Below are 14188 nucleotides of genomic sequence, written 5' to 3'. Positions count from 1 at the left end.
TCTTGTTTATTATTATGCGAAATTGATAATCTCATAAACTCCCTCTTCTCCAGCAGATGTTCTGTTATCTGGCCCGTTTTCTTACTTTATTACTGCGCTTCTCTTCATTTTCGTAGTCAAGGAGTTTCACGACAGTAAAAGCTATGGAAAATTAAAATTAAAATTCGGTTTGAAGCTGAAGAGTATTAGGCTGTCAAGCGGTCTTATTCATATGTGGTCAAATTTCTAATATATGGACCTCGTCACCGGGGCCTTAGCTTGAGTCAAGGATTCAAAGATTCAGTTGCTCGCTGGCGAGCATTACCTGCTTGCAGATGCAACATTCATAAACATGCTATTTCAAAATGATAACCATATACTCAAGGGCTGTGACTAACACACGTATGGTTCCAAGCACCGTTCTCTCTCTCTCTCTTTTTCTCTCGCAGCCTCCATCAAAAACGTATAAATCCTCCGAGACGACTTTGCTTTGCTATTTTCCATTCTAATCTCCATCAACCACTTCCAAAGCTCACACCAGCAATACTTCCTTTTAAACCCCGAAAAATTCTCCGAGGTCCCCCTCCAAAAAGCCCTCCCAAGAAAAGCCGCAATCCCTACATCCCCAAGGTAACACAACACCAGCAACCTCGCAAACAACCCAGATCTCCCCACCCATCCACCCACATCCCTCCATCCCTCCATCCCTCCATCCATCCATCTATCCACCAACCACCAATCACCCACCAACACCACAATAAATACCCACAACCCACAACCCACAGCACCCCCCCCCCCCCCCCCCCCCACACCCACGCCATGCCCAACTCAGCCCAGCTCCCGGACGACGACCGGTACTGCCCGCACTGCCGAGAAGACAAGCGGCCCTCGCAATCGCACTGCTTCTCGCACGGGCCCAAAGCCGGCGCGGTGCTCACCGTGCTGAAGAAGGAGTACCTCAGGCGGGTGAGCGGACCGGCTAGGCAGTGGGTGGCGGCGATCGAGGAGACGCGCGCGCAGGGCCGGCTGGCGACGCCGAGTCTGCCGCCGACGCCGAGGGGGAGTCCGCCGCTGTCGCCGCAGCTTACTCCGCAAGGGTCGTGGGTGGGGAGGGAAGAGGGGGAGGGGGAGAAGGAGGAGGAGGGGAAGGAGGGGAAGGAGAAGGAGAGGGAGGCAGGTAAGGAGGTGAAGGGTAAGGGCAAGGAGAGGGAGGAGGGGAAGGAGGGGGAGGAGGTGAAGGAGGTGAAGGAGGGGAAGGAGGGGAAGGAGGGGAAGGAGGGGAAGGAGGGAAAGGAGGGGAAGGAGGGGAAGGAGGGGAAGGAGGGGAAGGAGGGAAAGGAGGGCAAGGAGAGGGAGGAGGGAAAGGAGGGGAAGGAGGGGAAGGAGAGGGAGAGGGAGGCAGGTAAGGAAGTGAAGGGTAAAAGCAAGGAGAGAGAGGAAGGAAATGAGGAAGGAAAGGGTAAAGAGGTGAAGGAAGGGGAGGAATGAAAGGAAGGGAAGAAAGCGACAGGTAAGGATCCCACGTGGGAGTAGAAGGGAATAACTTACAAATTCGTCCACGACCCCAGGGCGGATATTGATAGGCTCGAGGAAGTGTCACGCTAATTGATATACAGGCGGGAAGAATTGAATTGTAGCTGCTACTGCGGGGGAAAGGTGGCTGGAGAGCGAGCAGTGGTGCGATATAAAAAGGGCAGTCCGGAGGGCTTCAACATGGATTCGGTTTTTCGGTTTTTATATTAAATTTGGATTGTCGATGCTGGATATTTAGATGAATCTACACATGTCTGGTTTTAGTTTTTCTGCCATCGCTTCTTCGGAGGCCGGGCTCGTCTGGTCTAGACTGATTTTGTATTTGTATCTGTAAAATGTATAGATTTTGCGACGTGAATCCTTGCCTGGGGTTTGAGGCCCGGGCAACCAAAAATGAGGCGTTTATTTGTTTTGTGGAAGGATTCGATCGGTGGATAGATATGCTGCTGGTGTTCTATCGTGATCTGGACTGCTTGACGGAATAAAGGTTGAGTAAATATCTTGAAAGCTTGTTTACTTAGCCCCCTCAATTTAAGCGAGACACTGAGACAGATACTTCTCGCTTACGAGCACGATCTTTCCAGATGCTCTCATCAGCTATTCGCTTCTATTCTACCAGGGTCTCAAGAGAGATATAATGCACGGCTTCTTCATGGAAATGGAGGAAAGAATGATTACGTGGGCGTCAAGAATGGTCATTTCTTTCTACTTTAATGACTTGCCTGTTGCATCACTCACTCATATTGTCTTGGATGATTTATTTATATTCTCCAACAGATGTCAGAACCCGCTCAACTACGCTTTACACATCCGTCCGTCACTCGCAATAGCCCACGTCTCGCTCCCAACGCCAGCCGTTGCATAGAATAAGGAATCAGGGTCCCACGCCTCCTTGACAGCCAACAATTTAGCGTAGTTGGCACCGAAGAAAGCGTTCTGGTAGTCCGGCTGGCGGTAGTTGGCTTCGTTCATGTACGCCCCGCTGCCGGGAGTGACCGCCTCGATCTGTGGGACCCAGTCGTTCGTCATCGCGTCCTGGTCCCTCAGCATCTGTTCCCAAGCGCTTGCCGACGTGTTCCAGGGGGTTGTGAGGTAGGTGTGGATTAGCGCGTCGCGCCACGCTGGCAGAACGGCATTCGAGATGTTGCCAGACTTCACCGGTGCCGAGACGTCGGTCGCAACGCCGCCGAGGAGAAGGCCATGCTCGGTGAGGTTGCGGTACACGGCTTGTAGTGCGGGATTGTTTTTCTGGACAACTGACCGGGGGATGAGGCGAGAGCCGAATTGGTATTCGGCAACGCCGATGTTGCCATATGGGAGCGGCCCCATGTAGGTCTCGTAATGCTCCGCGTACGTGGCCGAAGAGGTATAGGAGACCGCGAATGGGACGCTGAGGCTGTCGAGAACGGCAATCCACGGCGCGAGAATGGCCTTGACGTCGTCTCCGGTCTTGTTGTATGCCGTAACGGGTTGGAGGGCGAAGAAAGCGGCGCCGAAGAAGTAGATGATCATTGTCCCGTTGTCGATCATAGCGGGCAAGAGAGTGTGGAACTCTTCGATTGCCTGGTAGAATTTGTCAGCTGTCGTGTACGCGGCCCCAATTTGAAGATATGCTCCTCCAACTGGAGCATCTGGGTAGGTCTTGATCGTCATCGAGACTACGACGCCGTAGTTTCCTCCGCCACCACCCGACAGAGCCCAGTATAGATCGCTGTTGTTCGTCCGAGAAGCCGTAACCAAGTCACCGGCGGCTGTGACGACTTCAAAAGACAATGTCTGGTCTGCGGCAAGCCCAAAATTTGTGCTCAGGGCAGAATGACCTCCACCTTGGGTCTTCATGTAGAATTAGCGCTCTATTTCTCAAATTTTGGGGAACCCAGAGAGCCAAAATTCTGAAGACAATTAAGAGAGTGTGGAAATTTGCACATACATAACCACCTGCAAGACCAACAGTTGGACATTCACCTCCTACAACAACGAGCCCTTGGGCGGCGGCGGCGGCGGTGATCTCGTATCCCTGGATACCAGCTCCAATCTTGACGGCTGAGCCGGAATAGTATTGATCAGAGAAATGCATGAACTCAATGTCCTTGAGATAGTGAGTCCAGACAGATAGAGCTCCAGCACCCGTTGAGCGTCCTAAGAAGCTAGCGAGACTTCAGTCACATGTATCCTAGAGGTACTTGGTTCTACTTACTCATGGCCCGTGTTGCGAATCACAAATCGCACATTGTTGGAAACTGCAAACTTGACACCGGCTACAATATCGCTCACGCTCGTCACATTGATAGCGTACTGTACATAGTTTCCTAGAAGACACGATTGCGATTCGGCAGTGAAGGGATCACAGCTCTGGTTGGCGAAGTAAGGCTGCATAACAGATGATGGATGATCCAAACTATTAAAGTCATTGGTTGTGCAAGGATATGTGTTGATAACACTTACTGGAGCTCCACAAGCTGCCAAGATGCCTTGATAGCCTCACATTCGGCTGCATCGTAGGCAGAGCCGTGACATGGTGTGCCTATTGGTACGGTCGAGATCAGCTTTCCATCGACCGTACTGTTGAGCTCCGACCACTGTATAATCGGGGTCAGCAAGTGTAACTTCGGGGAAAGGATACTCGTCGGACATTGGAATCTGCCAAAATAGCTGCTCCCCAAATATACTTACAGAAGCAGTTGATGGCCAGCTAATGTCCCCCGGGAATACGCGGCAGTTGGTACCCGCGGCTTGAACATTGTAGGTGCATGCAGCAATGGCAGCGGGTACGGCGAAAGTAGCAGAGAATTTCATCTTACTAAAGGCAATTTACTGGCTGTAAAGTTCAATCGGAGAAGTCCTTGAGGAAATTTAAAAGAGAAGATGCCACAAATGAAGCATCTTATTATAATCTGAAAGTCACGAAAAAGAGGACTGTAGTGCCGGGAGGGCCGTCAGCTTACCCTTGCCTCTGACTGTACTCCAACCAGGGGTACGATTATCTGTACTCATCAGATCGCTATCGATTCCGCGCATAGGGAACAGCTGAGGTCTATCCATTTAATCGGGCGTCAAGCTCAAAAGACGATGTACAGATTTGACGAAACTTACCCATTGCATGCGGCGTGGCTGTGTGCAAGCACAAATTTTCAAATCCTTCGTAGCCCTTATAGCTTCTGGTGCATGCTGCCCACAGACAGCAGTGGAAACGGGTGGCCTTCTTCGTAGTATACCTGCAGCCCCCTTTCGCACTTTCGAAGCAACCCATGAAACCCTCCTTTAGCTTATTGGCTGTAGAGATGATGGGGTATTGGGTGACACTCCTTCATCGGCCGTCGCCAAGTTCGAGTTTACGCCACTCCGAATCAACATATGTGCCAGCCAGTATGCAGTGCAAGCCCGAGGAACAACTTCGGAACGTTCCATACTCTCCGCTTCGTCTGGAGATCTCGAAGACGATCGCGAGGAAAGTGGATGTTAGACTTTTAAAATAAAGTTTCGGTTACAAGCTTGTCAACATAATCTTCACTTGGGAAAGATGAGCTCCATTCATGGAGTTAGAGTATAAAAGTCATGCTTAGACTCTCAAGATGAAGCATTGTTCCATACAAATATTCCTCTAGAAGGTCTCGAAAGGGGCAAATGAAACGGAGAAGAAGCTTCCGCCTCTTGCATTAATCGTTAAGCCCGAGGCATGGTTGGCTGGCCCGCTTAAACTGCTAATCATCTCCGATTCCACCTGAATGACCTGCCTAGTAAAGAAGTGGACTGATAGCCATCTCACTGGGACTTGGCTCCCAATGATTCCCCAAGAATGTCGTTACTCCGCTAAGGAAGCTTGTGCAGAAGACACCCCAAGTGACAAGCCCCCCCCAAACCTTGATATTATAAGCGACCAACTTAGCAGGCTTCATTGCAAGACGCTGTAAAAACCAAAAATGCACTTTGAAAATCCTGTTCATTTATATATAGGCTGTTTTATCCTTGAAATTTTCTGAAAGAGAATCGACGCATTGCTAGTCTTGACGCATGAGCTCTGGGTTTGTAAACTCTGGGGAATGGTTCGTAGGCCGGCTGAAACCCAACACTTTGCAGCTCAGCGATAACAATCCTGCATGATAGGTGTAATAACAGGGAAAGAGTTGCCGAAAAATCAGATTCGATCTCGCGAGATGCATGAGAGGGTTGCACCATCAACCGAGTGAGCCTTAGAAACCATCAAGGAGGCTCTAGACTGGTAGCCCACCCGAACTTCTCTCCAGTTATCGGCCGGAGACGAAACATAACCCCTGGTGTATATCTTATTGATGCGACACGGGCTACGGCTGGGCAGACGAGGTCGCATTCTGACGGCACGACGGCCCCCTCTTATCTGCGAGCCGCAGAAAGGTTCATTCTAGATATTTGACTCGTCTTAACCGAAGAAATCCCTCTCGTTCTCAGACATGGTTCGCTTTGTTCCATTCGAGTCATGTACGAAAGAAAGAGACGACTGTTGACTTTTGGCTCTGTGATCCTGTTCCTCGCTTTGCTTCGCCCGACGTTGGCCCAACAAGGAACATTATCTTCGCTGCCCACGTGTGCTGTTGGTTTCTCCTGCAACCATCCATGAAGGCACAGCAGCTAACATCGTGTCAGCTGGTATGCTTGAAGAATGAGATCGAGACGTCGTCATGCGCGGCTACCAACGCGACCTGTGTCTGTCTTGACCATGTACTGCAAACTAACGTAGCAATATGCGTGGCCAGTAACTGCAACGTTGAGGATTCCCTAGGTAAAAGCCAACATATTGCTAAATCCAGTGTTCAGAGCTAGAGGTATTCTAACTCTCACCAGTTGCCCAAAATGTCACAAAGACAGCATGCTTAGAGCCGGTCCGAGATATCAGCGCCAACTATTACGCGCTATCCATTTCATTCGGAGTGATATCAGCTACGGCGGTCCTCTTTAGATTGATTGCGAAATCCTTCACCTCTTCCGCGTTCGGGCTGGACGATCTCTTCATTTTCATTACGCTCCTTGCAGGTGTTCCTAGCGAGGTGCTCACCGTATATGGCGTACTTTCCAACGGCTTGGGCAGAGATATTTGGTAAGTACGACTTTCAGAATACTCGTTGGCGATTCTGAGCCATCCCAGCAGCATGCTCTATCTAGCCCATTCCCGCCCCCCCAAGAACATACCTACCTGCTCTTGTACATACGATAGAAGACAAGCTTACTGGAAAATTGGTATCACAAGGACCCTCACGCCTAAGCAGATCACGGACTTTCTCCGGGCGTTCTACTTCATGGAGATCTTGTACTTCTTCCATGTCTGCCTGCTGAAAGCCACGCTGCTCTTCTTCTACTTGCGCATCTTCCCGGGGCCGGGGATCAAGAAGCTGATGCGGGGCACGATCATCTTCAACTTCTTTAATGGACTCGTCTTCGTCCTCCTGGCCATCTTCCCATGCAAGCCTATCAGCTATTACTGGACCCGATGGGATGGCGAGCACGAAGGGAAGTGCATGAACCTCAATGTCCTCGGGTGGTCGAACGCGGCAGTCAGTATCCTGCTGGACTTCTGGATGCTCGCACTTCCACTCTCGCAGCTCTCCAGCCTCAAAATGCACTGGAAGAAGAAGCTGGGCGTCGCCATGATGTTTGTTGTTGGCACCTTGTTAGTCTCCCCAAATATTCTACCCACCATTGTCGTGTCTCGACTCTGCAAAGCTAACTGGTCTTAAGCGTTACGGTGGTGAGCATCATCCGGCTGCAATCCCTTGTTTCGTTCTCGAATTCGCAGAATCCAACCTGGGATAACCTTCCCGTCTCGCTGTGGTCCACGGTAGAAGTGAGCATTGGCTTGATATGCGCCTGCATGCCCACTCTCCGACTCGTCCTCGTCCGCCTGTTCCCGAGGTCGTTGAGTACGACCCAGCTATCACGGACGAGAAACAACTACTACGGGACGCAGGGCCATACAGCGACGGCGGGCACGATCTCTGTGGTGCGGCCGAAGGGGAAGTCAGAGGTGGATATCCCCCGCGACGGCATTCGGTGCGAGCAGAGTTTTTCCGTGCATCATGATGACCGATGGGATCATGATGAGTTGGAGCTGATCGAGTTGAGTGAATTTGATAGTCAGAAGAATGGCAAGACGCCGGTGAGGGTAGTAGCCAGGAGTGCCTTTTAAGCGGATGTGTGTATCATTTCTTATCACAGAGTCAGTACAACATCTGAATCACGCTCCTCACCAGGAGTCTGTGGAAAGGTATAAATACTCCTTCCTCCCAGCAGTGAAGTTACCTTTCATATTTCCTTAACGACCAACACCACACACTCGAGCACCTCCGTTCCAAACCTGACAACCAAGCGAAGCAACCCGATTATCCTATTCCGAATTCATCATCAACATCAACCCACATCCAAAAACAAAACATAAAATACCCTAGCCTCCGCATTCCCTAGACCCCAGAGCCTTCAATACCGAAATCAAGACCACCTAGATCCCACTCACCAACAGAGACCACCGCCCTCAGTTCACCATGTCCAGTCTCACCTTCAAGAACTATTGCAGCCACTGCGGTCAATCCAGCTCCCCTTCCCCCATTTGCAAATACGACGGGGCCCAGTGTTTCCCCTCCAAGGCGCAATACCAGAAGTCGATTGGGATAGTCAGGAAGGGACCCCTTGACGAAGATCCCGTCCAGAAGCACATCCAGCCGAAGAAAGCAGAGGAGGAGAAAAGCGCAGAGGAAAGGGATGAGACGAAAGGGGGTGGGGAGCGGCGATTTGACGGAGTGTCAATCGCAGATTTGACTCGACACACTTGAGTTTGCGGTACCGAGTGAATGGTTCGACCTGTTTTTTTTTTTTTACGCAGGGGCTTTTGTCGGGGGCAGGTGTCCGGTGTCATCAGATACCCGATCACGGGACTCGCCTTAGGATAGATTCTCGATCAATGAAAGACCCGTCGTTACTTTACTTTGACTCGAATCTAGACTTGTGGGTGTGGACTAGATCGTGATCGAAGAGATGTGGATTTGATCATGATCAAAGAAGAGTAAGGGATTCCCGGACCCGATATTATGAAGAGCAACGATCTGGGATCAAGCTTGACGCTATGCATCCATCTATGCAAGCTTTGTATGTTTCCCGTAAGCGAGCCCCTGAGTCCAGGCTGTGTTTAGTTCGGCTAAGGCACTAACTAGCCTGGAGTTGACAGCACTGTACCGAGTGCCAGGCCCGAGACACACCACGTGCATGGGGGGGATCTTTGAAATATTAAAAAGTAGGTACGATACGTTGCCCCATTCAGCATTTAGCAGCCATGAAATAAGGTAGACCTTGCATGCAGTTCTTCACCGGGCCAAGCAGACCGGCAGACTATCGTGACTTCCAACCTTGATTTTATTTACTTCACTGTCATCCTTCTCTCTCTATGAAAATATAGTATCATAATTGCGTTTTATCCGTTGTAGGAATTGGAGATAAAGTAATCGAATACGCAAGTGCTGAGAGGGAGGCAGGGCGTGGGTCGGTGTTTATGCTACGACGCCGATTTTGGAAGGGAGGGGTGGAGGATGGAGGGTTGAAGGCGGAGTCTGAGGAATGGGAGTTGGATTTAAAGCGAGTAAAGAGAAGAACTCTTGGGGCTGCTGTGCTCCTTCGTCGTCTATCTAAACCACTACATAGCTCATCACACTCATAATCAAAGAAAACCAATTTAATCAACTTTCTGCTTCATTAAAGGAAAAGATTATTCAAGCGCTGCCCCGCTACCCATTGCTGCTGCTGCTGCTGTCGCTGCTGTCCAACCAATCCAGAAGCAAAAGAAAAAGAAAAGGGAGAGAGAGAGAAGAACAAAAAAAACCCCCCAAACCAAAAGAGGCCGGTGAAACAAAAAAAACGTGGGTATACATGTCTCATCTATTCTATCTCCTCTCTCATCTTTCATCTCCCCTCTCTCCGCTTTATCTCTCCTCTATCTCTCCTCTCTCCTCCCCACGCTTCCTCTCTCGTAATTTCCCATAATCTATTTCTGCCCCGAGAAGAACCAACTCGTCCTCTTCCCCGCCGCGTTCCCACTGGCCTCACTCTGCAGTCCCGAGATTGTCGGGTTGCCGGCCACTACACCGGCATTCTCGGCGCCGCCCCTGAGGGGCTTAGCGATGCGCGAGCCGCCGAAACTGAAGCCTCCGTTCGAGGGGGACGCGAGGCCGCGGGTTGAGCCCGATTTGGCGGCTTCGAGGCGCTCTTTTACGGCTGTAAGCTGGGCTTCGAAGCTAGGGGGCCGTTAGCACGCTATATGTTTGAGAACGGTGGGAGAATCAAGGGAGTAGTGACTCTGTCTGTATATAGAAAAGGAACATACCGATGATTAGCCGCCGTCAGCTTCTCCTGCGAGTCCTGCAATAGGCTTTCTAAGCTCTGAATCCGCTCATTCCTCGCAATCAACTTTCTCTCTGCAATCGCGACCTCCTTCTTCAGACTGCCGTTTTGCTCTACCAGCTGGCGTTGCACGTGCGTCAATTGCTCCAGATTCCTTTCCAAGAACGCCATCTTCTTCTGCTGAGCGCGGTTGTTAGATGAGCGTAGCACGTTGTTATATTGTTCTCTCGTCTCGTCAAGTGAGATTTCCAGCTCGACGACACGCTCGCAACGATTCTGGAGATCGCGCATCAGACTCTTTTTCATGACATCGAACTCAGCGATCTGCTGCTGCACGGTCTTGCCGTTGGCCATAGCCCCAGCGCCGTTGGGCGCACCACCTGCTTTAACCTTGCGTTGCAGGTCCTCATTCACGGTCTTGTATTTTTGAATCTCAGCTGACTTCTGGGCGAGGTCTGCTTTCAAGTCCTCAACGAGAGAAGTTTGCACATCCTGCTTTGTGGAATAGGCTTGCGCAAGTTTTTGCTTGACATCCTCGACATCTGCTTCGCTAAGGTTGCGCTCGAGGAGACCCTCGTAATCACGCTCCACAGCTTCGAGACGCTGCTCCAGCTCCTCCCTTCGCTTAGCATTGTTGTCGTCTGATGCTGTGCCGTAAAGTGACAACTCGGCCTGTCGAACGATGCCCTGAGTTTCGATCAAAGCTGCCTTTATCGATGCCAATTCATCTGGGGCGATAGCTTCGCCAGCCACGGACTGCCCATGAAGCGATTCAACTTGCTCAATGACCTTCTTGATACTTTGCTCATTATCGCTAAAGACATCACCACCAAGGTCAAAGCCAGCCATCATCTTTGCCATCTTCTCTGCCTTCTTCTTCTCTTTCTCGTCCAAAACAGCACTAGTTTCCTGTGCGGACATCTTGACATCCAGAAGTTGTTGCTTTACCTCATCAAGTTCGGCTGTAAGCTCTGCGTTAGCTTCTTTGAGGCCATCCATCGTGATTTGAGCCTCCTTGCTCTCGAAAGATAACCGCTCCATCTGCATCTTAAACTCGTTGACCTCACTAGTCAGCTTCTCGTTCTCTCGGTTTCCTTTGCTATCTCGCTCCTTGAGATAAGCGAGTTCCTCCTTCGTATCCCGCAACGTCTTCTCCACGGCTGCAATCTGAGATTCCTTCTCGGCAATCTGGTCCTGAAGCTCATTCTCCCGTCTCAAGAATTCCTCCCGTTCATCCTTGTCTAGAGGTAAGCTAGGCGTGGCGGAACGTTCTGAAATAGCAGGCGTCTCTGCTCGGGATTCTGCCGCAAGTCGTGAAGGTGTCGACGGCCTCGGAGGTTGTTGCTTTGTCTTTGCAATCCCTACTCCTTCCAGAGGAGGTGCCCACTTCTCCTTTGGTACCGCCTCTCCCGCTCGCCATTGTTGCACTTCCTGGTCCAAGGTATGCACATACGACTCGAATGTTGTCACCTGGAACTGTGCCTTCTTTAGCAAAGCCTTCAGTTCCGCCGGACTTATCTCTGCATTGATCTTGGCCTTGTTCTTGATCGCCTTGGCTCGCATACCAAACTTCAGCGTGCTGAGCGTTTCCGCATCGTTGTAACTGCTGGGCGAGCAGTTGATGATCAGAGTTGTCCTACTGTTTCCTCCCAAACTCTCTTGCAGGATACGGGTGAGTTTCGAGTCTCGGTAGGGGATATGAGACGATTTGCCGTCCGTCAGGTTGTTGATGACCATACCCAGAGCACTCAAACTCTTGTTGATCTTCTTCGCTTCCTCCAGGGTCTGTCCGCTAGCACCAGTCTTGCCAACCTTCTCGGAACCCGCCAAATCGACCAGGAAAAGCTGTCCGCTCTTGGCCGAGCCAGTCTCTACATTCTTCTGCGTGATCGTGATAACAAAGATGGAATGTGACCGCGAGGATTCAGCATTCATGTTTGTGGCCGCGACTGATCTCGAGTTCCCTCCCCTCCGCATGACCTCGTAGACTTCCTGGACGTTGGAGACGTATATCTCTAGCAGCCCCTTCACGTACACTCCCCTGGCCTTCTCCTCGTGCACCGGCAGATTATCATTGTGCGGCGCCAGCAGATCCCTAATGCGCTCCATATAGATTTCCATATAGCTGACCCGGACCGTGTATTCAATGGTCCCGGGACTCGACAAGATACTCTGAAAGATCTGCTCCACGATTCTGGGAATGACTCCGCGGCCTTCAGGATCGTCCATATCCGTACCCATCATGGTGTACGACTTTCCCGCACCCGTCTGGCCGTAAGCGAACACGGTGCCATTGTAGCCGTTGAGGATGTCGTCGACGGTGGGCTTGATGGAGAAATCGAAGACGTCCTTCTGGCGCGAGTTCATGTCAAACACGCGGTCGAAGGTAAACGACCCGGAGGCCTCCTTGCTCTGCTCGCCGGTCAGCATTCATTCGCCCCGCTCAACCGATCCACGCCGTCTCCCGGCCCCAGCGGATTACCTACGTCCAGCCGACATGTATCCTCGGTCTCGAATTCGACAATGGGCTGTCCCTGGGCCTCCAGCTCGACGCGGTTCTGCGGCCGAAAGCGCGCCACCACCTTGATGCTGTTCGACATGATCGCGGCGATGCGTGGGCTATCCGGGAACGCTCATAAGTGCAGAAGTTGATGCTGAAGCTCGCAGGTAGGTGGGGTGGGGCTGGGCTGGGCTAGGCTTGACTAGACAGGTTGGACGTGACTCGAGTTGACTCGAATTGGCCCTGTGATTGTGTGATGTTGTCGTTGACGATGGACTGGGAAGGAGGGGCACTTTTTGATACTGTAAGAGGGGCGAGTGACGAGAGGTTGTTGATATACTTGCTGGCGTTCGCGTAAATAGCTGCTGCAGGACGAGATTCCGCGTATCAGGCCGGCCAGGGCGAGCAGGCAACCAAGGTACCAATTTACCCAGCACAATGCGATGCGACCACGCTAGGGCCGCGAGGAAGATGCTGGCGGAACTTTGATGATGGGTGGATATGGGGATATTGCAAAGTCAAGGAGGGACCCTTTGTTAGGATTTTCTGGATTGCTTGAGTAGGTGGGATGTGTTGTGCTGCCCGGCATTCCAGCACTAGGTAGGTTATTAATAGGTACCCAGGTATGTATTGTACACATCTCGATCAAGGCGACCAAGGCTCGAACCTCCCACGCGAGGACAATAGGGGCACATTTGCGTGGAATGATTGTATGGAATGTAGGGACGCTAAGAACCGCTTTACGATGCATGAAAGCCTATCGATTTACCTCGAGTTACTCCTCCCAGATAACAAATCCCGGCCTGGAAATTCATAGCTCATCAAACAAACGTACCCCGAAAACGCCAGGACACCGCCATCATCAGAACCTCATAATGCATCTACGTGCAATTTGCAGCGCAACGATTTCCTTTCCTGGTTTCCCTCCTCAGTCCTCCCAGCTCTTTTCCACAGTTTCCTTGACGCGTTTCGTGTATTCCCGGCGGTTGTCCTTGTACAGGTTGGATGCCTCCACGTTAGCGGGAGAACTAGTATTTGGATCGTTCAAAAGACTGGGAGAGCATTAGCAAGGCTCTACAGTAGGGTCCCATCTTCCCCATGCCTTTGGATGCTTGTTAAGACCGCCGCTACATCATACGTCGGACTCCATCTGTTTTGCAGGATGTCCAAGCACAGCTCCCCGGTGGCGTATACGTTTGGGTGGAACATCTGACTGAGGAACTTGACGGCGGGAGGCTTGTTAGGGTATTGCTCCTCGAACTGCATGACAAGTCTAAAGGTTCCATCTTCGAAGGGGGTATCTGCTGGGCCAATGATGACTGCATTCCTGTTGTCGCTAGGATCAGTGTTTGCTTCTGTCTTGCTTCCGAGTTCTCCCTCAAAGCCGTTCTTAAGCCCAAATCCTCGTACGATCTCGACACTTACCATTGCATAACGTTATCTGCCACTGGGGATGCAGAGACTCCTGCTGGGGGATCCGTTTGCATACGCTGGGAGGGATTAGTTTAGAAGCTGGTTGTGTGCCCTTCATTGAAACTAAAGCGCCACTGACCTTGAAGTCTCGCATCAGCCTACGACGAGCTGCAGTGGACATTGTGGCGGATTCAAACGGGGTGGTAGATGGGTCGATGGGTCTTCTTTGCGTGTATTGAAAGTCGTGGCCTTGTCGTTGTCTGATTCCGTTCGTTAGGTGGGGTGTTGAAGGGGGTGTTGCCGGACGGGGATCTGTCCATGTACCCTTCCCGTCGATCGTCGCAGGTACCCGTGAAAAGTTCAACGGGTGAAGAGTATGAAGGGGAATCGCCTCCGATTATCGAAGGA

General features: G+C 51.3%; 6 protein-coding genes across 6 annotated transcripts; 3 read left to right on the top strand and 3 right to left on the bottom strand.

Moving 5' to 3' along the window:
* Nucleotides 1-798: 798 nt before the first annotated feature.
* Nucleotides 799-1467, top strand: L3040_001978 (uncharacterized protein; the record flags this gene model as incomplete). The annotated part of the gene is made up of 1 exon (XM_066156963.1): nt 799-1467. One exon carries the CDS (start codon nt 799-801, stop codon nt 1465-1467), a length of 669 nt encoding a protein of 222 aa, XP_066012963.1.
* Nucleotides 1468-2307: 840 nt separating this feature from the next.
* Nucleotides 2308-4308, bottom strand: L3040_001977 (uncharacterized protein; the record flags this gene model as incomplete). Its single annotated transcript, XM_007289457.2, has 5 exons — nt 2308-3345; nt 3443-3659; nt 3710-3910; nt 3958-4091; nt 4186-4308. The coding sequence occupies 5 exons, from the start codon at nt 4306-4308 to the stop codon at nt 2308-2310; spliced, it is 1713 nt and encodes a 570-aa protein (XP_007289519.2).
* A 1657-nt stretch (nt 4309-5965) lies between these two features.
* L3040_001976 (uncharacterized protein) lies at nt 5966-7669 on the top strand (the record flags this gene model as incomplete). Its single annotated transcript, XM_007289458.2, has 5 exons — nt 5966-6079; nt 6133-6268; nt 6331-6583; nt 6734-7153; nt 7222-7669. The coding sequence occupies 5 exons, from the start codon at nt 5966-5968 to the stop codon at nt 7667-7669; spliced, it is 1371 nt and encodes a 456-aa protein (XP_007289520.2).
* Nucleotides 7670-8021: 352 nt separating this feature from the next.
* L3040_001975 (uncharacterized protein) lies at nt 8022-8309 on the top strand (the record flags this gene model as incomplete). The annotated part of the gene is made up of 1 exon (XM_066156962.1): nt 8022-8309. The coding sequence occupies one exon, from the start codon at nt 8022-8024 to the stop codon at nt 8307-8309; it is 288 nt and encodes a 95-aa protein (XP_066012962.1).
* Nucleotides 8310-9511: 1202 nt separating this feature from the next.
* L3040_001974 (uncharacterized protein) lies at nt 9512-12467 on the bottom strand (the record flags this gene model as incomplete). The annotated part of the gene is made up of 3 exons (XM_007289459.2): nt 9512-9761; nt 9851-12279; nt 12354-12467. The coding sequence occupies 3 exons, from the start codon at nt 12465-12467 to the stop codon at nt 9512-9514; spliced, it is 2793 nt and encodes a 930-aa protein (XP_007289521.2).
* Nucleotides 12468-13295: 828 nt separating this feature from the next.
* Nucleotides 13296-13961, bottom strand: L3040_001973 (uncharacterized protein; the record flags this gene model as incomplete). Its single annotated transcript, XM_066156961.1, has 4 exons — nt 13296-13419; nt 13470-13694; nt 13793-13857; nt 13920-13961. 4 exons carry the CDS (start codon nt 13959-13961, stop codon nt 13296-13298), a joined length of 456 nt encoding a protein of 151 aa, XP_066012961.1.
* Nucleotides 13962-14188: the final 227 nt, after the last annotated feature.

Source organism: Drepanopeziza brunnea (assembly GCF_022702325.1).
Source record: "Drepanopeziza brunnea f. sp. 'multigermtubi' strain 214-2 chromosome Unknown ctg2, whole genome shotgun sequence".
Classification (NCBI taxonomy): Eukaryota; Fungi; Ascomycota; class Leotiomycetes; order Helotiales; family Drepanopezizaceae; genus Drepanopeziza; species Drepanopeziza brunnea.
This window is presented reverse-complemented; position numbering and strand designations above follow the sequence as displayed.